At 35.1% G+C, this 25,488-nt stretch overlaps 2 protein-coding genes across 2 annotated transcripts; both read right to left on the bottom strand.

Annotated features, from left to right (window-relative positions):
• Nucleotides 1-2,777: 2,777 nt before the first annotated feature.
• Nucleotides 2,778-14,366, bottom strand: LOC116166984 (DNA ligase 3-like). Its single transcript, XM_031482211.1, has 2 exons — nucleotides 14,212-14,366; nucleotides 2,778-5,967 (listed from the first exon to the last, which is right to left on the bottom strand). The coding sequence occupies exon 2, from the start codon at nucleotides 5,951-5,953 to the stop codon at nucleotides 3,272-3,274; it is 2,682 nt and encodes an 893-aa protein (XP_031338071.1). The 5' UTR covers nucleotides 5,954-5,967; nucleotides 14,212-14,366; the 3' UTR covers nucleotides 2,778-3,271.
• A 1,459-nt stretch (nucleotides 14,367-15,825) lies between these two features.
• Nucleotides 15,826-20,283, bottom strand: LOC116166517 (lysosomal aspartic protease-like). The gene is made up of 7 exons (XM_031481490.1): nucleotides 20,144-20,283; nucleotides 18,709-18,820; nucleotides 18,469-18,592; nucleotides 17,328-17,446; nucleotides 16,633-16,832; nucleotides 16,205-16,571; nucleotides 15,826-16,055 (listed from the first exon to the last, which is right to left on the bottom strand). Exons 1-7 carry the CDS (start codon nucleotides 20,200-20,202, stop codon nucleotides 15,903-15,905), a joined length of 1,134 nt encoding a protein of 377 aa, XP_031337350.1. The 5' UTR covers nucleotides 20,203-20,283; the 3' UTR covers nucleotides 15,826-15,902.
• Nucleotides 20,284-25,488: the final 5,205 nt, after the last annotated feature.

The following is a 25,488-nucleotide window of genomic DNA, read 5'->3' as shown; positions in this document are numbered from 1 at the left end:
CATTAACCTGTAATGTTCACGTAACCGAATTAAAACGGCCAAACTAAACATTACCATAGAGTAATTTACCTACTCTATGACATTACGTAATTCGCATTATGACATGGGTCATTTACCTTTTGCAAAATAGGCAATCAAACTAACGCCAGCAGATAGTGTAGTCTACAACAGGGGTTGTCAAGGCAGTCACCGTTTTTTTAGCGCTTTATGTTGTCGAGTCTACCTATATATTCATAGGCCTATATATCATAAGATACATTTCGACCCGTAAAGTTGAACCGTTTCCAAGATCCCACCATTTCTGAAAAAATCCACCTCTTTTTCAAGGGGATGAAAAATCTATTAATTTTTTTCATCGTACAGAGGTGCGCGGAGTAGCAAAATTTTCGTAACGACTTGCATTTTAATAATCAAAAAACGAGTCAAAAATAAAAAATATGCCAATAGAAAAATTTTAAGAAAAGCGGCAAAAACTGAGGGAACAGTTTTAAGATATACCGTTTTTGACATAGTGGGTAAATAGCTTTTTTTGCAACTGAATTAACGTATTGGATTCGCGCTAGTAAAAAGTTTTTGAAATCTGTCTCCTCTCTCTTCTTTAATGTTGCTAAAATATTTCCTTTTGTTTCCTAGTGCCCAACTGCCTTAATTAAAACATTTTTGTTATTTCTTTTTTCTGCATTTTTACCGAAATAAAAGCAATTCGAAGTAAAATCTAATTCTTTTGCTTCCTGAACAATTTGTTTTTGTTCACTAACTCTTCTTCCTACCTGTTTTACAGCTGATGGGATTAAGCTGGGCCTGTTGATCGTTAATTTACAGGAATTATGAATAAAATCCTCACGAAGTTTATTCCAGGTTTTACATCTCTTTGGTCGGTAAAACTAACCTTCTTATTGCAGATTTTGCAAGTTTATCAACAGGCCCAACGCAATTGCATCGGCTATAATAAAACAGGCAGGAAGAAGAGTCAGCGAACAAAAACAAATTGTTCAGGAATCAGGAAGCAAGATATAATTCGATTTTATTTCGAATTGCTTTTATTACGGTAAAAATGCAGAAAAAATAAATAATAAAGATGTTTCAACTAAAACAGTTGTGCATAAGATAACAAAAGAGAATATTTAAGTAAACATTAAAGAGAAGCAAAAAGACATCTTTCGAAAAAATCTTTATTAACATCCTCCAACACGCGTTGATTTCTCATGTAAAAAAACGTGTAGGTATATCTTAAAACTGTTTTCCCAGTTTTTGGCGATTTCTCGAAATTTTACTATAGGAATAATATTTTTTTATTTTTGGTTATTAAAATATAAGTCTTCCCGAAAATTTTGCTACCCCGCGCACCTTTGTGCGATAAAAAAAAATAGACGGTTCAACTTTACGGGCTCAAGAAAATTGTCTCCTTTTTTATCATAAAACAAGCTATCTTTTACTCCCAATTTCAAACCCCTATGGCTTTTTTTTTTGTAAAAATAAGAATAAAATCGAAAAAAAAAAGGTTTTTTTCGGTTTTTCTAGGAAAATTTGGAGGTTATGTGTAAATAGTGCAGATACAACAGTTGTTCATTTTTTTATTCTTTATGACCCTTCTTTTGTTAAACTGAAATCATAGTCTGCATTTTTAACTAGAAAAAAATTAAATTGGTTTGGCAACCGTGCGCCCCTATATCCCCGGGCCTAGTGGTAATTCCATCAGCTCTGTGCATACAGAGTTCATTATTGTATTTTTATTTACTCCAGTGGTCCCGTGACCTTTTCCACCGCACGCTCTACTCACTCCTGAAACGAATAATCCAATGCACCTTTTGTTTCGCAAAATCTCACCTTCAGAATCAAATAGGACCGATGCGCACGAGCTAGAAACGTTACGAAACAAAAAGGCGATTTAGCGTTGCCAAAGACCTTCTAATAGTTTGCCTGCAACATACAGTAGAGAAGGACATGTTTTTGTTAACTTTCTTCTTTTTGTCGTGAAGTGAAGTCAAGAAATAGTTAAATTATGGCGAAAAAAAGGAGTCGATCCAATGATGTTCCTTGGGTTTATTGGGTGAACCCAAAATGTATGACCTCTATCACTGAAGTTATACTAATTATAACTGTCTAAATTCAATACCTTTATCCGCCATTTGGAGGAATAGCCAAATAGCCATTGAATTTATAACTCATTACTTTATAACAAATTTAATGGAATAGCCATAGAAGTATGACGTCATCCATAGTATTATTATACACAACGAATGAAAAATAATAATAATGCTTAAACTTAAACTAAACAAGTATAAATTGTGCACAACACTTGTGCAGATAAAGCGAATTTTTTTAACCGAAATAGCTTTTGTTTTGACATCACCAATGGATATATTTCTTGCAGACGTCTCAATCGCCCTTTGTGAGTAGCCTCTTCCGACAATCCGTTCTTGAAGTATAAGGGAATAGACCCGATCACGATAAGAGGTCGAGGAGGATGGCTATGGTTGGTAGAAATTAATTCCTTTCGTTGGGACCTTTCATTAGAGTACCACTAAAGGCATGCATATGCAAAATCTGAGACCAATTGGTTGTCATATGTGAAAGTTATGCACGTTTTACTTTCAAAACCAGCATCTCAGGAAATAATTCATGGGGGCGCCCCCCTTTTAGACAATTTGATGGCCATCTGGCACACCTTCAAGATATAGGCTACCTACTGCAAAAAATTCCAGGACTCTAGGACCATTCCGCTAGTAGTTCGAAACGGCAGAAGTGGGTCCGAACAGACAGACGGACAAAACGCAAACAATACCACATTTGTTTAATTCTAAAAAAATGCGCTAAAAATACACTAAAACATGTCTGTCTTTCTCAAAGAAACACAATGCACTCACTTAAATTTTTGTTGTGCAACAAAATGTATTGGAACGTTGCGAAACAAAATCTTGCATCTGGTGTGTTTCTGCCCTAAGTCCCTTTGAGGTTGCGTGCACACAGAGCAGCTTGGTTTAAATAGGACTTTTTTTTATTTGCCATACCAATAAAACTTAAGATAAAAAACTAAATCATTTAGCTTATACTTTCAACTTGTGCATTATGAATATGGAACATAGAATTACTTACCTGGAAATACTGCAATAAGACAGACTAAATATTTAAAAATAACAATCTGAAGTAATCAGTAATAACAATAATAAATTAAATTAATTTTAAAACATAAGTAGCTTGTACTAAATTAAACTGTACATACGGCTTTATATTAAATATTACAAAGCTCACCATTTACAGCACACCGTGTTTACGTCACAGGCTCCCACCTAACAGTGTATGGTCTGAAGTCTTGTAATTCTCCTTTGGACACAGTAGTCAGAATCCACTCAGAAATGATATGTCTGGCACTTTTGGGACACACAATACTTTGTTCAAATACAGTATCTTCTAAGTGTAGGACATGTGTTGTTTCCTCCCATTGTTCTGACTTTAGTACAGTGCCACCGTATGCAATAAAATATCGCAAGCATGTCTCAAACTGTTTTTGTCCACCTTCTTCAACTAACAATTTAACGTTTTCAAACAAATTTGCAAGTGGTTCCTTGATCTTGTTTTCTAGTGATAGTTCACTGGCCGTTTCAATCTTTTGCTTTTTAGATGGTGCTTCTGTTTCATCAACTTCTTTCTTTTGTTTGCAGGAACCATTGGGACTCCTACTTGACTTTTTTGGCGATGTGCTTGTATTAGTAGTGGTGTCACTTTCACCATCTGCATTCATTCGTAATTTTATATCTGTATTGTCTTTGGATGTATGGAACAATTTCTTGAGTTCCGTAAGTGATGTTGCCTCCTTCCAAGATTTGTCGGATCTTATTTTGGTTACTCGTGGAAATCGAATAGATATACCATCCGCAGTATGGACATCGTGTTGAGTAAATTCAGCGCCTGTAATTTCCCAAACTGGTTGCTGCCTGGGATCTTCTGCAACAAAATCTGGAATCATGGTCCTTGTACACTTTAACCACGCTGGCACGTTAGCAGGTTCCGAATTAATTTTGACCATCTTGAGCTCTGTCTGTAGTTTCTCCAGTGTTTTATCATCGTGACCTGTGTGAACTTTGGTTACAGTGCAAAATTTCTCTGTACTGTGGTCATAACAACCCATCAGGAATACTGACATCATACCCGCTTTCTTTCCAGTACCATACCAAGCTCCTAATACGATTAAGTCGGCTGTGTCCGCCATAGCACCATCGTTTAAATAGTCTTTCTTTACTTTTAGCCAATGTCTCTTGCCTGGCTCATAGATGCTTTTCAAATCTTTCAAAACTAAACCTTCTAAACCCATTTCTAACACCTTACCGATCATGCTTGACAATTGATTAGGTTTGTGAATTGTTTCCAGTTCCGAAAATACAATCCGGTTCGGAATTTCCGTCATGTTCTCTTTTAACACTTTTTTCCTATACTCTATGGGTTGCGATACTAATGATTTACCATTGTAATAAATGCAATCAAAAACGAACAGACACACGTTAGCATCTTTAAACTCTGATTTTTTGTGTATACCAAGAGTTCCAAATGGTAATGGCTTGCCAGAGACCATGTCAATCATAAGTATCTCACTATCTAATATTAAATCTTTGGCGTGAGGAAATGCTTTTGGAATGTAGTTTTTAAAATGACTAACCTTATGTGGAAGAACTGGCTTTAAACTACGCGAAAAATATTTAAACTCGTTGCCATGTTTGTGTAGTTGTACTCTCTCTCCATCGTACTTTATTTCGGCATACATCCCATTAGGACATTTCTTCATGGCCTGCTCAATAGATTTACACGCCTCGGCCAACATTGGCTGTATAGGGGTCATTACAGTTATAGAAGCTTTTAATCTTGCACTATCTGCTTGTGTTACACTCTCTTTATTTATACAACGCTTAATAACCGAATTCAAATCTTTTGATGATTGATACACTTCATATGCATCGGGATGCACACCTTGTAAAATATGCTTGGCACCTGCGTTCATTCTTAAATCGTGCTTGATTAGCCGGACAATAATTTTAAGGTCATTTGCCGTGCATTTCGGTATAATGGTTTTGAAATGATTAATTTGATCATCTTCTTTGCTTAACTGAGATAGCTGCTCTAAAAAACCATCCACTTCGTTGATCGACAATGAGCTTTTTGTGGACGGTTTCATCTTTTTACTTTGTTCAAAAAAGTGAAATATTGTGTCACCCATGTCGTTCTGTTTTAAATATTCCATCATAGTACTCTGATCTATACCAAACATTTTGCTGAAGAGCTTGATCAGTTGCTTACTCTGCAAATTGTAGATACGTTTGCAATCACCAGGTAATAATAACCGACACCACTGAGTAATATTGCCTTTAAAACCTTTACCGTTAGATCCACTGGTAAATATTTTTTTGACCACATTGGTCTTATCTGTATAACTGGAAACATTCGATATATCTGCTACAACACGTCTAAATCCTCTAAACAACAAATCTCGATTATCGGAAGTATCCGAGTCAGTTTGGTCTTTATTTGGAGGTTCCTTACTTGTGCTCGCGCTGTTCCGTCTTACAGGCTGGGTAGCTTTCTTCGGACTTGCTTTGGGAGTATTGGGTTTGGATGATGGTGCTTTTAATCCATATTTTTGTGCAATATTCTTCTCGCTTTCTTTAATTCTATTAATGATGTCCGCTTTATCCGCATCATCTAAATTGTCAAAACCGTCAATTTCCTCTGCCGATTGTATTCGTAGTGTGGTCGCCCTTTGCTTCAAAAATTGTTCAAACATACAATCCAAATGATACCAATTATTCATTTTTCCAGCTCCAAATGGACTAGGTACGACTTTGGCTATGCGTAATTCGGCAACAACACACTTGGCTTTACATTTTTTACAAGCAGCTCTTCCCTGTTTAGCGCGATCGATCACGAATGCTTTCTCATTGGTGTTATCTTCTGCATCAGACATGTTGAGTGATGATTCTAAAAATTCAAAATTAGGTAATCAAACTGCGCATTCTACAAATTTAACAAATGAACATAAACAATTCGAATTTTACCTAATATCAGTCAGAACCAAGCTACACATATTTCATTTTGTGGGTCAACTTAGGGCCAGTATGTTATACTTTGGGCTAAACCGAGGGCTAAACTACACTTGATCTGTATTAAGTAGGAGAGAGTGATTGTGTTTCTGCCCCTCACAGTTTTATCTACCTTTAACAGTTCCCAAAACAACAAGCGATTGCCATATTTTATAATATTATGTTACTTATTTCCTGCTTTAACTTAAGGTATGGTACAGAGACTTGCTATAACTAGACTGCGCGTAACGTATCGAATGTGTTGTCGACACAGTATGCAACACACAATGCACTGCGGGGCAAACCGCAGAGATACATGTATAAAGAAATAAGCTGTCATTTTTGATGTTCCGTAAGGCACAAAACAAGGTGCTGCTGTGTGGATTGATATATGATGAAATGTCCATTCGCAAATATGTAGAATGGACAGGAAAACGATATTTCGGCTACGTAGATTTTGGTGCTGATATAGAGAGTGATGCTTTACCTGAGGCGAAGGAAGCTTTAGTCTTTCTATTAGTTGCTCTGAATTGCCGATGGAAACTTCCTGTTGGGTATTTTTTACTTAATGGCCTTAAAGCAGCCGAGAAGGCTAACTTGATATTAGAATGTCTTCAACGTGTTGGCCAATGTGATAATATTAAAGTATCGTCTCTCACGTTTGATGGCACAGCAACAAATTTTTCCGTAGCATCACAATTAGGAGCAAAATTATCTTATCCGGAATTACAGCCCTGGTTTTTACATCCACTCACCAATGAAAGAGTACATATTATACTTGATCCTTGTCATATGATAAAGCTGATTAGAAATACTCTTGCGGATTGGCATGTTCTTGCAGACCAAGATGGACGACAAATTAAATGGGAATTTTTTAAAACGTTGGTCTCTTTACAACAAACTGAAGGTCTCCACGCTGCGAACAAATTAACCCAACGACATATTAATTTCAGACAAGAGATTATGAAAGTGAGATTAGCAGTGCAGATTTTTAGTATAAGTGTAGCAAATGCTCTAGATTATTGCAACAAAGACCTTAACTTAAAATCATTCGCAGATTCTGAGGGCACTTCAAATTTTTGCCGAAAAATTAATGATATATTTGACGCTTTAAATTCCAGGAATTTATTGTCGAAGAGTAGTTTGGGAAGGCCATTAACATTAGAAAATATTACTTTCTTCACGACGTTTTTTAAAAGTTCCATTCAATATCTCTCTACACTGCATACTTTTAATGGAGAAAATGTTCTAATGACACGCAGAAAGACGGGATTTAAAGGTCTATGTATGATAAGTGTTCAGAATATGATGGACGATCTGATAAAAACAAAACTTTTGGACTACATCTTGACGTACAAAGTAAGTCAAGATCATATAGAGATGTTTTTCTCAGCTATTGGATCACGAGGAGGTTATAATAATAATCCAACAGCCAAGCAGTTCGAGGGCGCCTACAAAAGACTTTTGCTCAAAACAGAAATTTCATCCTCCGTTTCCGCGAATTGTGTACAAATAGATAATACGTCTATTTTAACAATAAGTAGTGGATGTAAGAAAGAACAGCATGCCGATGATCTACCTGATTTCATAGATAATGAAGAAAATTATACAGAAAATGAAGATATACTAGATTTTCCACATTGGTCTCCATATTTAATAGACGTAATTAAGTATATTTCAGGTTATGTTGCAAGAAAAATAGCTAAGTGTGTTAAATGTTCTATATGTGCAGATGCGGTATTCGCATCAGAGAGTCAATCAAAGCTTTTGTCTAGAAAAAATCGTGGAGGATTGTTGCACGCATCTAGTGATGTCATAAAAATTTGTCAAATTGCTGAAAATGTGTTCAGGTTCTTTATTCAATCAACACCACATCCCGTTGTAAACAAAATGGTTATCAGCGGCCTAAGAAAAATAAATAATAGTTACAGCCCATTTGCGTGTTTGGATAGCCATATATTGAATCAGGATCCTCTAAATAATCATGTCTTGCAACTTACATCCTTAGTTTTAAGAGTATATTTTACCATACGTGTTCACCACCAAAATACACATATAAATCAAATTAAGACTAGAGTAAGGCAGTTATATACAAATTTAGTTCAATTCAAACACCAATAAATGTTATTAAAAGTGTTAACAGTTATATGTAGTTTTGTTTTGGTACTAAAATCCATTGAATACATATGCTACAGCATGCTGCGAGAACGTATTCTGCCCCGCACTGTACTGTTGGTTGCCTATCCTATCTTGACAACAGGCGTTTATAGTAAAATCTACGTTACGCGCAGTCTAGTTATATCAAGTCTCTGGTATGGTATACTAAAATTTGTTTGGAGGTTTGCTAAGTGTCTAAAAATTATTTTGCTAGTACAAATTAGAAGCAGACCATTAGTAAATCTTATGATACTTAGATGCTCGTATAAACCAAAATAAATTTTTTAAGGAATTTTTGTGATGATGATGGGAAGAAGTGTCATCTGAGATGACAAACTCGTAGTATGGCGGGAAGGCATAACGACCTCAATCAAGTACGGTACTAACAATCGAAGGGATCAGCGAAAACTGTGGTTAAGTCACATTTTTGAGTTTTGAGTTATAGTTGTTTGAAAGTTTTAAAAGATTGCCACCTTTACGTATAATCCAGTAAAATTGTATTTTTACCAGGAAAGTTGTGGGGTAGTTTTGATTTCTTAGATTTTATATGTTTTTTGGAGTGCTGAATCCGAATCTGAGGTTTGCTAACAAAATTTCATGACGCAACATTCAAAAAAATACAAAAGAAGTTGAAAAAGATATTTTTTTGGCAGTGTTGTGCTTACAACTTGAAAACTATCAACTTTTCGAAAATAACCTTCCTATTCAAAATTAAAGTACATAAAATTTCCTACAGACCCCACTATTTAGTTTTTTCCTCGATAAACCGTTCGGGCTCAAGCGCCAGTTGAAAATTGGCGTATTTCGGCTATCTCCACAAAACATAGTTTTTTCGCACTAAAACCCTAAATTAATATTAAGCGTTGTCAATAAGTGAATTCCTTGCATTTACCGACTATTATTTGAATTTATATGTAAGGGTGGTTTTTTCTCATTTTTATAACATTCAAGGTGTTTATTGTAGTCCAGAATTGTATGAAAAGTTAATTTCTAACGAACAACAGTATATCATATTATTATATTATTTATAATATATGATACTTATACCTCGACTTATACTGTGCTATCTAAAACTATTCCCACTCTCTTCCGAACCAGATAAAGAAATCACAAAACCCTACCTTAGCATGTTTGGATAATTATCGTTGAATTTGGGAAAGTGGCGCTGTGGTCATTATTAATTCAAAAGGCAAAAGGGGTATATTGATTTCTTATTCAACAGCATTATCTCTCTTGCTCCGGTGTTCTGAAGAATCACGTACTCCTCGGAGTGGGAGTTACCCCAGCTTAAATTTGTCTGCTAACAACTAAACCCGATTTATTTCTTTTCTGTTTACATGTTAACCAGCGACAAAAAGCGAGTTCATGATTTTGGACCTTCACAGATGGACGGACGCATCTGTGAAGGTCCTTTGTGAGGGTGTGTATGTATGTGTATGGGAGGAGGGTCTCGAGACTGCAAACGCAGGTACAAGGTGACGTAATGGGCCTTGGCTCATCTGTGAAGGAGTGGGAGAGTTTTATACCAGACGGAACAGTTATAAAATCTTTTGAGGAGATCGGTAGACGGGTAGACAATGAAAAGTACAGATTTATATTTGCACAGAATACTAATAAAATAATAATATAAAAGATGAGTATTTGCGGATACAGCCGAAATACGCCAATTTTCAACTGGCGCTCGAGCCCGAACGGTTCATCGAGGAAAAAAACTAAATAGTGGGGTCTGTATGAAATTTTATGTACTTTCATTTTGAATAAGAAGGTTATTTTCGAAAAGTTGATAGTTTTCAAGTTGTAAGCACAAAACTCCCAAAAAATATCTTTTTCAACTTCTTTTGTATTTTTTTCAATGTTGCGTCATGAAATTTTGTTGGCAAACCTCAGATTCGGATTCAGCACCTCAAAAAACATATAGAATCAAAGAAATCAAAACTACCCCAAAACTTTCCCGCTAGATGCCCGTTTCAGCACAAATGGCCTGTATTAGTATTTAATGGTCACCATGTGTAATTTTTTGTAGATAAATACTGTACAGGGTGTCCCGTTTGGGAAACTTTTATATGACTTTTGGGTCAAATTTAAAATGGTCAAATGAAAATCTGAAAATATTCAATCGGGGGGAAATATCACTTATAATCTGCCATAAGTATACGGGGTCAGGTAAAAAAACTTCATATTTACATTATATACGATAGTTTTGAAGCAAGCATCCGAAAATAATAAACTTTCGTGGGAAACGTTTTTGTCTAAACTTATTATTTTTTTAAGACACTCTTCTAAAAGCGCTATTTTTGGATTGAGCGAGGAAGCTCTTCGGTCAAGAATTTGGCAACTGGTTTTTTAAGTTAGCTCTGAAGTTCTGCAAAACTACTTTGAATTTTTGTCTGAGTAATATGGCTACCAGGTGAGTCAATATGATTCGAGATATTATTAATCTAGTCGCGAACGGTAGAAATGGGGCCCTTTTTTAGGAGTCGATTATTATCTTAGAAACAAAAGCGAATACATTTCTGAAAACTTGTACAAGTAACAAATATATAAAAATTTTGAATAACAAAATGTATGAGTCCGATTTATCTAATTTTATGGCTAAAGTTAGTTTAATTTTTTTTCGCAAATCTATTAAAAAAAGTCTGATACAACTGAATACCGAACGATCCTCGGTATCGTTTTTGGACTGTAACTTTTTAGCCCAATAGTCTGCTTGACCAGAACACAATAGCGACCTTTCTTATATCCTTAAGAACGCGTGTATCAATATTCAAAGCGATCAAACGTTTCTAAACAATGTTATCGTGCACACGGACAGGCATCCTTGCAGACAGCAATACAAAATTACTCAAAAAATTATAAACGATCTCAAGAATGGTTAAAAAACTAGGAGTTTCAATGTTTAGTGTATATCTTAAATTATTTACGTTTTTTGGTCGTAAGGTATTGAAAAGAAACAAGTAGGTATGCAGGTAATATTATTGAAAAGACCTTGGAAAAGACATTTGGATGACCTTCTAAAGGTTGCTTCTACTCCCATTAAACTATTGATCTAATTTAAATCCATGACCAGACTATAAAGTCCCCCTTAAATATGATGTTGACACGTTTTTGTTTATGGCACACTTTTTGTTACATAAACAAGGTAAAGGTAAAGCGAGAGGTAAAGCAAGGATATTCAGTGTTAAACTGTGTTCTTACATAACTTCAATATGGAGTTCCTGTCATTACACACAGAGCTAGGAGCTGAAGACCAAATAGTCTTTTTGAGTGAGAGGAATGACAGAAAATGTATGTAATAGTAATGTAGATTAAAGTGTTTTTTTATTTTATTTTATTATCCCTCTCTTGTTTTGGGCCCTCAACAGGCATGCGCCCAATTACAGAGTGACCCGCACAATGCTATTTAGAGGTGCCTCTGCAGAAGGTCTTAAGATGGTCTATACTACTCCGGTATTTACCTTACAAATTAGGAAAACTGCAGGAAAACCTAATTCGGAGTAGCCGGTAGAATGCTCGGAACTGGTCTAAGGTAATTTCCATCTCCGCCACAGATGAAAAATTCACCTCAACCCAGGTTCGAACACCCGACCTTCGGATTTATAACCCAATGCTCTACCACTGAGCCATAAATCCGATCACCTGACAGTACAACCTTTGCAATACATAATATATTCTGACTAATCTTTCTGAACCCATAGTGAATATGTGAACCCCAGTTTAACTTGGGATCTAAATACACTGAGGAATTTCCATAGGTATTCGGAATTAATACTGTTCAAAGATTTACTCTCGGATTTACCTATTTGACAATACTACCGCCGTTTTTGATTTTTCCATTTTCATGCATTAATGGTTAGCGGCAAACCTCGCGACAAACCAAACAGAGATTTTCTTTGTTGATTTTGGATGTGTCCACCCGGTCCACTTATATCCGAGCGTATATCAGTGCATCATACTGTAATAATCTACTACTAGATTATATATCCTCAGTGTATTCAGAAAAATGAACATTTTAAAGAAGTGTCCGTTTTTTGGCAACTTGTCTGTATAAGTCGAGGTATAAGTATACAGGCTGATTCAAATTCGAGGACCACCATGGGGATCTCGGAAACTGTAAAAGATAGGTCGGTAGTTATAATTTGGCAAAACTGCGTATTTTGAGCTTAACAAAATACTGTTTTGAAACTGAAAAAATTCCGACTACTTTCGAAATTTTGCAAAATCGTTTTTATTTTTTACCGAAGTTATTTAAAAAGATATTCAAAATAAGTGACACATTATTGTCGCCACTTTTTTCCCTCTACAGTCTACAAGATGCTAGTTTTAAGTTTTAAGTCTGACGTTTCGTCTCCGGTTAACCATCATCAACTTTGTTTTTTCTTATGAAAGTCATTTTTATTTTTTGTGTCATTTGATAGACCATATTTTCCTGATGTCAAAAATGTAAATACCACTATTTTAGGGTTGCCATCTCAAAACTCTGCCAACTAGGACACGAAGCGTGAAAACCCCTGATTTAGGGATTATAAACCCGGACATATCAACTGAATTTTAGAAAAAATATTGTCTAAAGAAATAGTCTTTGAAATTCTACTTTATTTTTATCACTGACTAGACTGTTTCAAATTCAATAATAGTATAAAGGAACAAGGGATTAAAAAGAGTTTTTGTTCCTGAGAGAATGGTTTAAATTTAATATTTTTTTAAATATTTTTAAGGGAACAAAAACTAGTTTAATCCAGTGTTGCTTATACTATTTTTTCCAATACCAATCGATTTAAATCCATTTTTCCATGAATTGTTTACAAGAAAACAAAAATGAGGGATTAAAATTATTTTAATCTCTAGGGATTAAAATTACCTGTTAATGTACAAAAATTAGGGATTAAATTCAATAAAACAATGTAGGTATTGGAAAAATGCCTTTCTTTGGTCCACTGTTATGCCACTAGTGAAAGTATTCTTTCAACGTTGGCATTATGAGCAAGAATGCAAAAAAAGCACCAGACAATTTTCAATAACTCCCAAGTTTAATGAGGATTCGGTGTTTTAAAAAATTGTAACCAAAGCTGATTGGCACGTTAAAAGTTTATCTTGTTTTGACAGAAAATCATAGATATCTCAGTAGCCTAAAACCCGGATTACCAATGAAACCCCGCCCGGACGCTCCCCGGACGCCCCCTAAACTAGGACAAATCCGGGGGAACCCGGACGGATGGCAACCCTACACTATTTTTAATAAGAAATGGCGCTATTGATTTGTAAAACCGCAAGAAACTACGAACATACACTACCCAAGACAAAGTTTGCCAGGCAAAAAAGGAGATATTTTAACAATATTTAAAAAATAGTGATGTTTACATTCTTGAAATCAGAAAAAATGCACAACCAAATAACACAATTAGTAAAAATGGCTTCCATAACAAAAAACAAAGTTGATGGTTAACCGGAGACGAAACGTCAAACTTAAAATTTAACATCTTGTAGAGAAAAAGTGGCCATAATAAATGTGTCATTAAAAATATTTTTTTAAAATAACTTCAGTAAAAAATAAAAACGATTTTGCAAAATTTCGTTTTTTTCAGGATATCTCCAAAATTAGTCGGAATTTTTTCAGTTTCAAAACTGCATTTAGTTAAGCATCTAAATACACAATTTTGCCAAATTTAAACTACCTACCTACCTTAGGTATCTCTTACAGTTTCCGAGATCCCCATGACGGTCCTGGAATTCGAATCAGCCTGTATTGTATAGTGTTGTTTGCAAAACAATATACAAGCATAATTATGGTTTAAATGATACAACTTTCGTCTCATGAGAAAGGAGACTTCACCTGAATATATGAGACTCATATTAAATACAGGGTAATCTGGCAACCCTAAATTCCAGACTGTGATGACTATGTAGCAGGAAACTTCCACCCCCAATTTTAATAATCCGCAAAGGCAGTAAAAATGGAAGCAAGCAGATTTCGAAAATAATTGCTTACCTTTTAAATGAAACCCAAACACCGGTAGTCACTTGGAGAAAGAAAGACAGGGTAGTCACATAAATATGTTTAAAGTTATTTATCCTGGAAAGAACTTTGAGGTTAAGTATTTAAAAGCCAAATGGTAAACGCACAGAACAAAATATGCAACCTTACCATAGAATAAAGCCCATTTGTACGATGGTCTGTGATTTGTACAGTATAATACAAAATTAATCACCTGCGGTCTCTCGTGTCACAGATTATGAGATTACCCCACATCTGAGGAGCTTTCTTTCGGCTACTTCGCGGTGATGATTTCAATATCGTGATTCGTAGGATCACATTTTACGAAAGAACGCGTGAATTTAAATTAAAGTATGGTCAAGTTTACGGAGTTCGAATTACGTACTGCCAACGCGCACAACTCCTGCGTGGCGGAATTTTGTTTTTTTCCTAGGGGTGAAATGAACCACCTTTGCACGGTGCACTTCGAGGGGTAGTCGACTTTGGGCGCCCAACAGTTTCTTAAAGCTCGAATCGCGGTTTCTCTTTCTCGTGTCGCCAATAAAAGCTCGAGCTATGGGAAGTACCCAAAAATTGAGTACCAGTTTGTACCGGGTTTTTAGCGAAATCCACCAAAATGCGAATTGCGAGTGAACAGGACGTCGGAAATGTGTATCGACAAAGAGAATGTGGTAACGCCCGATAATATCTTACTGATGGACGATCATGGTGGAGTCAAAAATCAAACTCTAATTGTGGGTGAACGAGACGTCGGAGGTGGGTACCGACCAAGGGAATATGGTAACCCCCTACCTCGCCCCCTACCAGATCTTACTGATGGTGGAGTCAAAACTTCAAACGCGAATTGCGGGTGAAGGGGACGTCGGAGGTGGTTACCGACAAGGGGAATATGGTAATCCCTGACGAGATCTTAGTGATGGTGAAGTCAAAACTTCAAAAGAGAATTGCGAGTGAATGGCACGGAAGTGGGTACCGACAAAGGGAATATGGTAGCCTTCGACAAGATCTTATTGATAGTGGAGTCAATACTGGCTAATAAAACACTGATCTGCCACACAAAAAATGCGGTGAAGTCCCTTCGATCTCACAGGAGGACTTTGATAATTTTTTAACATAAAATGCGATAAAATGCCAACCTAATAGTTTCCACCTGATTCACGTAAACCAAACTTATCTCAAAACGCACGAAACGATCATCAATGTCACTGAATGCTCGTTTTCACGGTCAAAAAATGTTCAGTGAAATTGAAGCAGTAGTTCCATTGAGATTGATATACAAAAAGTAGAAATGTCTTTCACTTTGATTGCAACGCAAAATGGTTGAGCAATATCGTTGAACAGACGTTCATATTAGTCTACATCATTTCAATAACATAGATTCCATAGAATTATAATTCTATGATAGATTCAATGTTATTGATCAATAAAATAGACTAAGTAATAAGTATTTAATTGTTACTGTTATAAATCAATATGTTTAAGAACCAATCGTTTTATATTTATAGTTTATCGTTAATAGTGTTAGTTTCTGTGAACATTACCTAATAGCGTTGAGTGAAAAATAGTAAGGTAATTAATTGTAGGTACCTACATAAATAAACATTCAAATAAATCAAAATTAAACTCACTTTACTTATAAGTATTTTAGAAAACAACGACGTTACTATACCTATAAATAATAATATTTAAACAGCTTCAGCAAATCCAACGCGCTTTTTTCCCAAATCATATATCGTATAATACTTCCTTAAGAAAACGTCTCCCAAAATCCACGTAGGGCCACTGTTGGACAAAGCCATAAATCCAGACACGCACGATTCCCTCAAACCTTCTTTAATCTGAAAGACCAATCGCATTTAGGTATTGCTCGTTTCATTTCTTTATATGTTTTGCTTTGTTTTTAGAAAATAGAATAAGAAACCACCAAAATAAAAATAGTTAAACATGAACATATTTGAACGAAATATATATTTATAACGCAGCTTACCCTAAGGATATAATCATTTCCTTGTAGAATATAGCTTCGTCTATTTAATACAAAAGTTATTGAAGGCAATGCCGAAACTAGTTTACAGTCTACCATATATAGACCACTGCGGGAATCAAGTTTTGCCCCAATGGCTGCATTGATATCCTTAACGTCCGCTGCAGGTCCAACAATTAAACTGGTTCCTGTATCAACAATAGCTTCACATCCACTGCTACAAAATGGTCTAGAACCGAGTCGAAGAAAATCCATTTTTATTCGCCAGTGACCTTCTTTGTAAACAGGCACGTAATTTACGGAGCCTTTGTAGTGCTTTGGGTTAGAACCGCCAAATACCAATTCACCTTGTGATCCATCGTTGTAATTTCTACACAGTTTGAAGATGTACCATTAAGTAACATATCACAATGAATTAAATTAATACTTGCCTATTTAAGTAAAATGAAAACACAGGTTGTGAAATAAGTTTCTGCGAAATCATATTGTAGACAGGAGGTACTGCTCCTTTTGCTGCAATATTTTGAAATCCTAATCCCAATATTCCATCAAATTTTGCTGCAACGAAGGTATTCCCCGGTTGAACTATGGCTTCACCAAACGTCTGTCTTTTTATACTTATTTGACCAATCTAAAGTGAACAGTAGGTAGATAATTGCGCTCGCACATTACACAATATGGCACATACAATTTTCGATATTTTGCTCATGTTCACTTAAAACGGGAAAGAAAACTTTTGTGTATTCGTCTGCTTGTGCTCAAACTAATTTTTGATGAGAAATTACCAATTATTTGTTATTACATTTACTTAAATACAATGCATAAATGAACATACAAGTGCCCTGTGCTCAATTCTTAAATATACAAGTCAATGCAATATGCAATTTTGCAACCCACCTTACACATTAACTAGGTAAGATTAGTTGCATATCTTAAGGGGTATTTGTGACGAATTGAACATAGGGATTTGTATGTTAAAATTTACGCACCTATGTATAAAAGAGTACACTCGGATTTAAAAAATGCAATATTCTGTTAAATTGTGTTGTATTGTAAGTCACATAACGCAACAGCTTTAAATATAAACTCCAGAAAGCTTATATTCAAAGGCAACAAGAAAACTTACTTTTAATGTATCTTTTGATAAAAATCCACCAACGCTTCCTGTTCCATACAAGATTGCAAATAGTGTACCATTTCTTTCATACGTGCTCGACTTAGATGAATCAAATTTTTTGTGTGTCTCTGAAATAGGTATCGTTATAAAAAACATTGTACAACTTGCGTAATGTTTTGTTATTTGCGACGTTTTCGACTAAGACTAACTACATGCGAAATTAGATGACTCGCACTAGTAGGAGAGGGGCACGTACTTTCTGACCAGAAAGATCAATTTTCAAAAATGAGTAGGTATAACTTTTGTTTGAAAAGTGATTTTTAAAAACTGTTAGACAATTTTGTTCCATAACTCATGAAGTATAATATATACACAACAAACTTCGTGGAATTCTGTCCATTTTCGTTGTCCGGCCAAGAATTGTAGTGTAATTTTTTTTCAAATTTTGAAAAACCAATTTCAGATTCGTGAGTTTCATTTTGAAAAAATCCCAGGTAGGTACCAAATTTCGTCGAAATGAGAATTTTTTTCGCACCCCCAGTTAGGGGCGCGCTCTTGCATGGTAGGAATTTTGCAAAATCGGAAAGGGCATATCCCAAAACCTATTCAAAGGCGTGCCACCAGTCTTTGTAACTGTTCTAGTTGCTGAGAAAGAAGTTAAAAAAATGAAAAGTCCACAACTTTTATGGGGGTGGCTTCCAAACGGAACACGTTCGACTCTGGTCGGTTTATTTGGAAAAAGTGCTTGTTTTGATCCTCTCTACTACCCATTTTTAAGGCTCTTTTGGATAAAAATAGTGCTATATATTCAGTTTGACCATAGAGTAAATATTATTTACTCTATGGTTTGGCTGTTCGATCGGTCGGTTAGCTGCAAATTTTTTTTGAGTATAACTTTCGAAGGAATCATGGTAGAATGCTCGGGTTTGAAGTATTACCTTTGTCAGCTTTAATTGTGTCACACTTCTTTGCATGCAGATTATATTTCAGCGTTAATAAAACCTCGATCCGTCGCACAACAACGCGCTTAAGTAGCTCGACGCATCGAGTACCTACTTTTGAACTTGTTTTTACAGACTTATATCATATATGTAACAGTTAACAGCCTGGTAGGTATACACTGTCTATTGAAAACTTTGGATATACTTACTACAGGCTGCATTTGTATAATGACACTCTGCCGATGGAACCCAAAGGTTTGACGAACCTGTGTCGAAAATCACATTAAATGCCTGAGGAGGTGTGCCAATAGATATGGGTCCATAGTATTGCGCCTAAATATAAGTATATTAGGAAATTGTTTTAATAGTTATTTACATAAAAGTCAGGAAAATGACACATTACTGGCGAGGAATAGGGACGAGTACTTTAATTTCCTTACAGAACTTACATTAAGGAAATTTGTCAATCGTACAGAGGTTTCTCCATAACGAGTTCTGAGGCGTCCTGTGGCATTTGGTATCAATAATGTACTTGAAATTGGATCTCGATATAAAGGTACACTGCAACATTACAGATTGTTATTATAGTCTAAAACCATAGAATATTGTTTACTCTATGCTAAAACTAATGTTCAATTTGAATTTAATTCTTCTAACCTCAATTATTTTTAGCGTAACACAACGAAGGTAACGTTTATGTGCTCTATTTTCCGTTGTCTGTCTGTCTGTTCAGTCGAGTTCTCGGCCCCTGGACTACCTAGAGACTTTGGGTTTTCGCCAGTGCCGGTTTAGGAACATGTTCTTTCCTAGGCACAGCCCTTTCAGTGCCCACCCGGCACCTGGGGTTAAATAAAAAATTCTTTTTTTTTTAAATAGTCTGTAATACTTAAAATCAATGAAATAGACGTATTATTACACCAAACATAAATTATTTGCATTTTTAGATAATAGTTAATTATAATTCTTACAAAATGAATAGAATAAGGTATTTTTTTAATAATAAAAAAATGATCTCTGAAACATTTTTTTCCTAGCCTTTTGTGATGCGAATTTATCCAAAATTCCCTCAATGCGGTCTAGTATTAAATATATCACTACTCATGTGTAGAAGCCCGAGATTAAGCCTAACACTGCTGTGAGAATCTCTTAAAAGTTTACGTAGGTAGGTACTATGTAAGTCCCCCAGTCTACTCGGAAGTCGCATTTCATTCCCTACGTACGGTTCTACGTTGGGAATTTCCATTCCATCCAAGTCCAACAGCAATAAACGACAATGATACCTACTATGCGATCAAAAATGAGTTGTTGTCGAGTCACCTTTGGAATTTTTGTTTACATGGCTATGAAAACTTCAAATGCGTAAGCCATCTGCTCTTTAAAACAAATTTTTAAAGATCTTTTGTTTGCCCAATATATACTTACTTGACTACAATCTTTACAACTTATTTTCTATATTCCCACTTTATCTAATAAGAGTGGACAAGTTACCAAAAAATATAGAAAACGCGCTGTCTTGCCATCTATAGACTAGAGCTATACTCTAGATGGATTGAAAAATAAACTTTTCTGAACAATTATATCAATGGTAACACTATAATTAAAAAAAAAAGTTAAACCGCTTTTGAGCAAGAGGCAGAGAGTGCACTTTCAAATTTGTGTTTTGGATTTTAATCGCCCCATGGATATTTCATGGCTTAACGAGAATACAAACATGAAATAATTTTTAATTTCTGATCGAATGACGCCAATACCAAGTCTGTAAGTGGTGTAGATCCGGAGAGGAACCTTCGTAACTCAGACAGATAGACATCAAGAGCGCAAAAATGCAAACGCAATCTTATATGCAAATGCGAATAGTATACGCGTATAAGTTAAATGACGTACCTTATAAAACCACACCAAACTACAGTAAAGGAACAAAATAGAAACACTATTTGTAACATTGTGGTTCTTATAAGCTGAATTAGATTTTCTATACGCTTATATACAGGTAGCTATATCATAATTCCAAAAAACAATTGAAATTGATATCGTAAATAGCAAACAAAAAAAATTGTCTTTCAGTTTTGCAACATCACGTTGTGAACGATATGGTAAGTATACATGTACACATCACACTTGTCACTACATAACTTTATAGTATCTCTGATTATAGTATTATGGTAGGTATAGGTGACCACACCATACGTTACTTGTATCATTGAATTCAAAGTTTGTATTCTTTACGCAGAAATATGCGACCTTCCATGTTCACTGTTCAGTAGTATGGCAACTAATTCGTGCTGAATTAATGGTATGGTATGCAATGGTAAACTCGAACGGTATGGACAAATTCAAAAATCCATAGTATGTGGGTAAAGTGGATTTAGATATATGAATGATACATTACTAGGAACTATTTCAAAAATTAAATTAGTTATTGTCAACTGAGATTTTTATGTCGTTTAAAGATAGTAAATACCACGTACCAACAAAATATTTAACATAACAGGCACAGGTACGTATGACACATTTTTTTAACATTTATATAAAGTCCGTAGGTACTCTTTTGTTTTAAATGAACCAATTAATAAATATTTGGTATGAAAAAGTGACCGATAATGTGTAGATAAGAACGTACTTTTTGTAGTATCGATAAAATACAATTTCCAAGAGCCACTTCTACTCATGGTGGCTCTTTTATTATTCAATGATATACCTACCTTTTTTCAGATTAGATAAACGTGAAATTACATTTACATGACGTATAGGTAGGTACCTATACGAGTCTACAATGTCTCTAAAATAAAATTGCACCTAAGTATACCATTGAATAAAAAATAATTTTTTATTCAATGCCTATACGCCACCAACTTGTGTAGTTGTATCTCAAGTGGAGTAGTATAGAACAACTTAAGACCTTCTGCAGATGCACCTCTAAAAAGCATTATGCGGGTCACTCTGTAATTGGGCTCAAGTCTGTTGAGGGCCCAGAAAAAGAGAGGAATAATAAATAAATACTGTAACGTGATTTATTAATTCGGGTTCGATTTATATCAATATTTATTAAACAGAACTAAAACACTATAAAATCCGTACAATTTATATCGTCACAATTTATATCGATTATTTATATCACTCACACTTCGCAATTTATCTTTCCGCGCTCGATGTTTACGTACTCGTTCGGTAGTAGACTGCCGCGATGTTCGGTCCGCAACCATTTATACACGCAAGCAATGTAAGTCCCGAACATTCTCGAATACGCGTAGAAAATTCCAGAGCGCCAAAGGCGACGTCATGTCTGGAGCATTTCCGTTACAATACGTTTCGAAGAAATCATCAACTTTATTTTTTTATATGGCTCGTAATAAAATTATACACTGTATTGAATAGAAGATACGACGATGGTCAAATTAGAGAAAAGATGCGCACAAATTTCCTGGAAAATGAAAATATATGTCCGATAGGTAGGGTGACCACCTTCGTCTCGAGCTGAACCCGTAGATTCAAAGTGAGCTCTGTCAAGTGAAGGCCAAATCAGTAAGCAAAATAATATGGTTATTACAAAACAAAAATCCATTTATTTTCTAACTATAAAAATATAAAATGAAAGAAAAAAACCAAAAATCTATTTATTTCTTTGCAATAACCTACTTTTTAAACTTAAACGAATACTTCTTATTGCTTTTGCAGCATGTAAGTAATTCATTTTGTTCGTCTCTTTTAATGTATTCAGTAAATTCCTGACATGACATGTTGAAATTCAATTTCGTACAAAGTTCAGCTTTAACCAAATCTACACGCATTCGATTCCGTTCATCTGTCCATAGGTTCGACATCAGAGAAAAAACTCGCTCTACATAGGCATTGCTAACTGGCACAGACAAAATTCTCGAGACGATTTTGTACAGCTGTACGAAGTTTGAATTTTGGAAAATTTTGACCCACAAGCTACCTACGGAAAAATCTGCGAAGTTGATTTCAAGTTTGAGTTTGTCTAGCGTTGACTTCAAAATATCAATTTCATCAAAAAGGGCATCCTGATTAACGTCAATACGACATGCTGTAACAGTTTCCATTATTTGGTTGAACGAAATGGAACCATTTGTTCTAATGTCGATGCTTGAAAAATGCTTGAAAGGTGAATTTTCAAAATCATAAAACTTGCTTAGGTAATCTAGAGTTCTCTGATAAACCTCGGTAGCTTCTTTTTCAAACTTGCGTTTTTGTTGAGGACTGAGTTTGTTTAAGGCGAACTTAACCTTGCTTCCAAAAAAATGTTCGTTCATTCTAGAAGTGATTTTAGTCCTCAATTCGTTCATTACTGCGTGTACTTCAGAGCTCGTTAACGAATTGCTTTCCAGTTTTAAAATCGTATTCAAAACGCTCATATAATGATGCACAAAATAGATATACCTAACACTCAGCAAAACTTAAATTAGCGTTGATATCTTCTTCCATTTCGTTTTGTTGAGTTTTAATGAACTCCCATACATTTTTGTTGCATTGGTCTTCTCCTAATTCCAAAAAATACTTCTTAACGGCAGGCCAAGACTTAATCTGTCGTTCAAGGGCTTTAAACAAAGATAGCCATCTTGTCACGACGTGTCTTAAAACTTTTTGATATTCTAAGTCTAAAAACTCAAAGCATTCCTTAAGATCAGCATTCTTTTTTGCGGAAATAGAAAATTCAGCATAGGTACACTTTAAGTACTAAATTTTCAACGTCATATGAGAGAGCCTTAGTAGCATTTCTACCCGCATTGTGTATCACATGACAGTTACAGTTTTGAGTTTGCCTTCAAAATATTGGGATTCATAGAACGCAACTTCTGGTAAACTTAATTGTGGACGCCATAGTTAACGGATGCATTATCTGCACTGTACGAACTCAAGTTTTCAATGTTTAGACGGCACTTTGTCAAAGTATTATTGATATCTCCAGTGATAGCCGCGGAACTTTCATCGTTGTCTTCATAAAAATCTATCAACTTATCTTGAATTCCATTTTTCTTACTAAAATAGCGGACACGGGACAGCAATAGGAAAAAGCTTCTGATTGCCCTTGTTTGAGGCGTCGCAACTAATAGAATGTGAAATAGGTTGATCCGTTCCCGCTCCTAGTTCTACAAGGCAGTCTTCAATGGATTTTGACCCTAACACATTTTCCACAATTGATTCACTTTTAGTACGGCCACAATGAATCATTTTGGCCAAACTAGAATCCTTGTAGATGAATGAATTTAGTTTATGCTGCAGTCAATGCTTGCGATAGCTATTGGTGATGAATTCAGTCCGTGTATAGTTTGGCAACCTCGCAAATGTGTGACCGCATGGTCTTCTTCAGAAACTTTTTGCAAAAATGCCGTTAGATAGTTGATTGGAAGTTTGATGTTTGCGTCCAACTTTGCGTTTTTTGCTGTTAAGATCGTTTTAGAGCTTTCTCGCCGTCGTGTTTTACTGTGAATTTTACATTGCAGGTACGGCATTTTGCAGCTAAATTCATCGACTTTTGCCGACCCATTTATTGTAAACGTCATTATCGCAACCACCTATTATTGAATGTGCTTTTTTAGAAGTTTGAGGGTTTGGCTCTGTGTCTTCTTCTTCCATGCTTTAAGTTTAGGGATTTCTTAGGTGCTGATTTACTTGACCTCCATCAGCACACAAAATTTTAGCAACATTTCTACAATGTATACAATAAGTTAAAATTATATGTGTACGTACGTATCATTTGTTTATTTATAATTTATGTATACATATTTGAATCACATTGGCATCACATAAATGTATATGTGTTACACCGTGTTATTTAAATATAAACGTTTATAAACAGTAGTTACAAGTTACTGTTTTAATGTTAATATGCTCTTTTAATACAAATGTTGCTACAAAGGGTGTAAATAGTAATTACGTTGACGAAAAATTAGCGGTAATCGACTCTTACATAAGCACATTTCTACAAAAGTTCTACTGAGTTCTTGTGTTAACATTTAGGTTATCTCTTAATACAAGCGTTGTGACAACGAACGCACATAATCATTATGTGGGAACAAAGCTAATGTAATTGTTCATGTTAATGGTAAACGTTTCTACAAACTATTCCATGGATTCATTAAATTGATATTACTGTGGTCACTCAATACACATGTATGCACAAACGGATTTTATTTATACATTTTTAATGTGCATGTAGTCATCATATATATACTCTTCCACACAGCACGCACAAAATCATCGAGTTAATGTTAATGTGCTTATTTTGATATACTTTTTTTACAATGTGCGAATAGAATCGCTACTTGAACGATTGTTTAACATAAATGTGAAATTTATTAACAAATATATTCACAGAATAATTTTTTTACGTTACACCACTGCTTTGGGTGCATTCCGTAGTGATATAAGAATCACGTATCACGTTATTGAATGCTACTTTTATTTTTAGCGGGTTGCTCTTGCGTGTTACACGTATAACCTTATTAACAACGTGACTTGTCTACGTCTGTACAAAGCAAAGCAATTGAGTTGTGCAATATTATATATGTAAGTACAATTTTTCTTATTACTTAAAGTAAATCAACACAAAAAAATCTTGTAAACGATATTTCGTAACATTTTGTGATACTTTGTATAAATCATTACGAAACAGTGGAACACAACCTTCTATAAAAATATTTTTAATTTTGATCGTATTTTTATATTTATATCGTATTATTCTTTTAGATGCAATGAAGCCAAAAGCTCAATTGGCGAATTTACAATTAGATCGCGGTCTTACAGACTCGGCAGTAGGAGAATGGCTGCGGTTGACAAAGAATCGGCTTGCAGAATCGAAGGAATTGAAACGTCTTAAAATGGCAGAGAAAAGAGCCGCCAGCAAACTACAACAGTAATGTTTGTTACACATATCTATGTAAATATATTATATGAATATAATATATCTATATCATGCATTTATTTTGTGTACATTCTGGGCACTAGAAATGAAATGGAGTAAATTTTACTCTTGTGTATACATAAGAATTATTCTCGTTTGGGTATATATCACATGAAGTGTGCGCGCACATTTAGTATACGTTCCACATATATTACTTGGTTCCATAATCTTACTGTATCACATTAATGTTGTGACCACATCATTACATTGTTTGCATATGTACCTTGTGCATACAGGGTGATTCCTATAGTACCTGCCACCGTTTGGGAGCGTGTAGGTGGTGCGTAGGGGAGTATTTTGATATAGG

This window comes from Photinus pyralis, unplaced genomic scaffold, assembly GCF_008802855.1.
Source record: "Photinus pyralis isolate 1611_PpyrPB1 unplaced genomic scaffold, Ppyr1.3 Ppyr1.4_LG3b, whole genome shotgun sequence".
In the NCBI taxonomy this organism is placed as follows: Eukaryota; Metazoa; Arthropoda; class Insecta; order Coleoptera; family Lampyridae; genus Photinus; species Photinus pyralis.
The sequence above is the reverse complement of the archived record's forward strand: the minus strand, read 5'-3'. Positions and strand labels throughout refer to the sequence as shown.

What these genes read in the sequence shown, in the direction of transcription:
- LOC116166984 (XM_031482211.1), bottom strand. Translation starts at nt 5,953, where the DNA reads ATGTCTGATGCAGAAGATAACACCAATGAGAAAGCATTCGTGATCGAT.
- LOC116166517 (XM_031481490.1), bottom strand. Translation starts at nt 20,202, where the DNA reads ATGTTACAAATAGTGTTTCTATTTTGTTCCTTTACTGTAGTTTGGTGT. An exon ending in GATTGACAAATTTCCTTAAT is followed by an intron (nt 18,593 to 18,708) that starts GTAAGTTCTGTA and finishes ACTTATATTTAG; the next exon opens with GCGCAATACTATGGACCCAT. An exon ending in GAAATGATTATATCCTTAGG is followed by an intron (nt 16,056 to 16,204) that starts GTAAGCTGCGTT and finishes TTGGTCTTTCAG; the next exon opens with ATTAAAGAAGGTTTGAGGGA.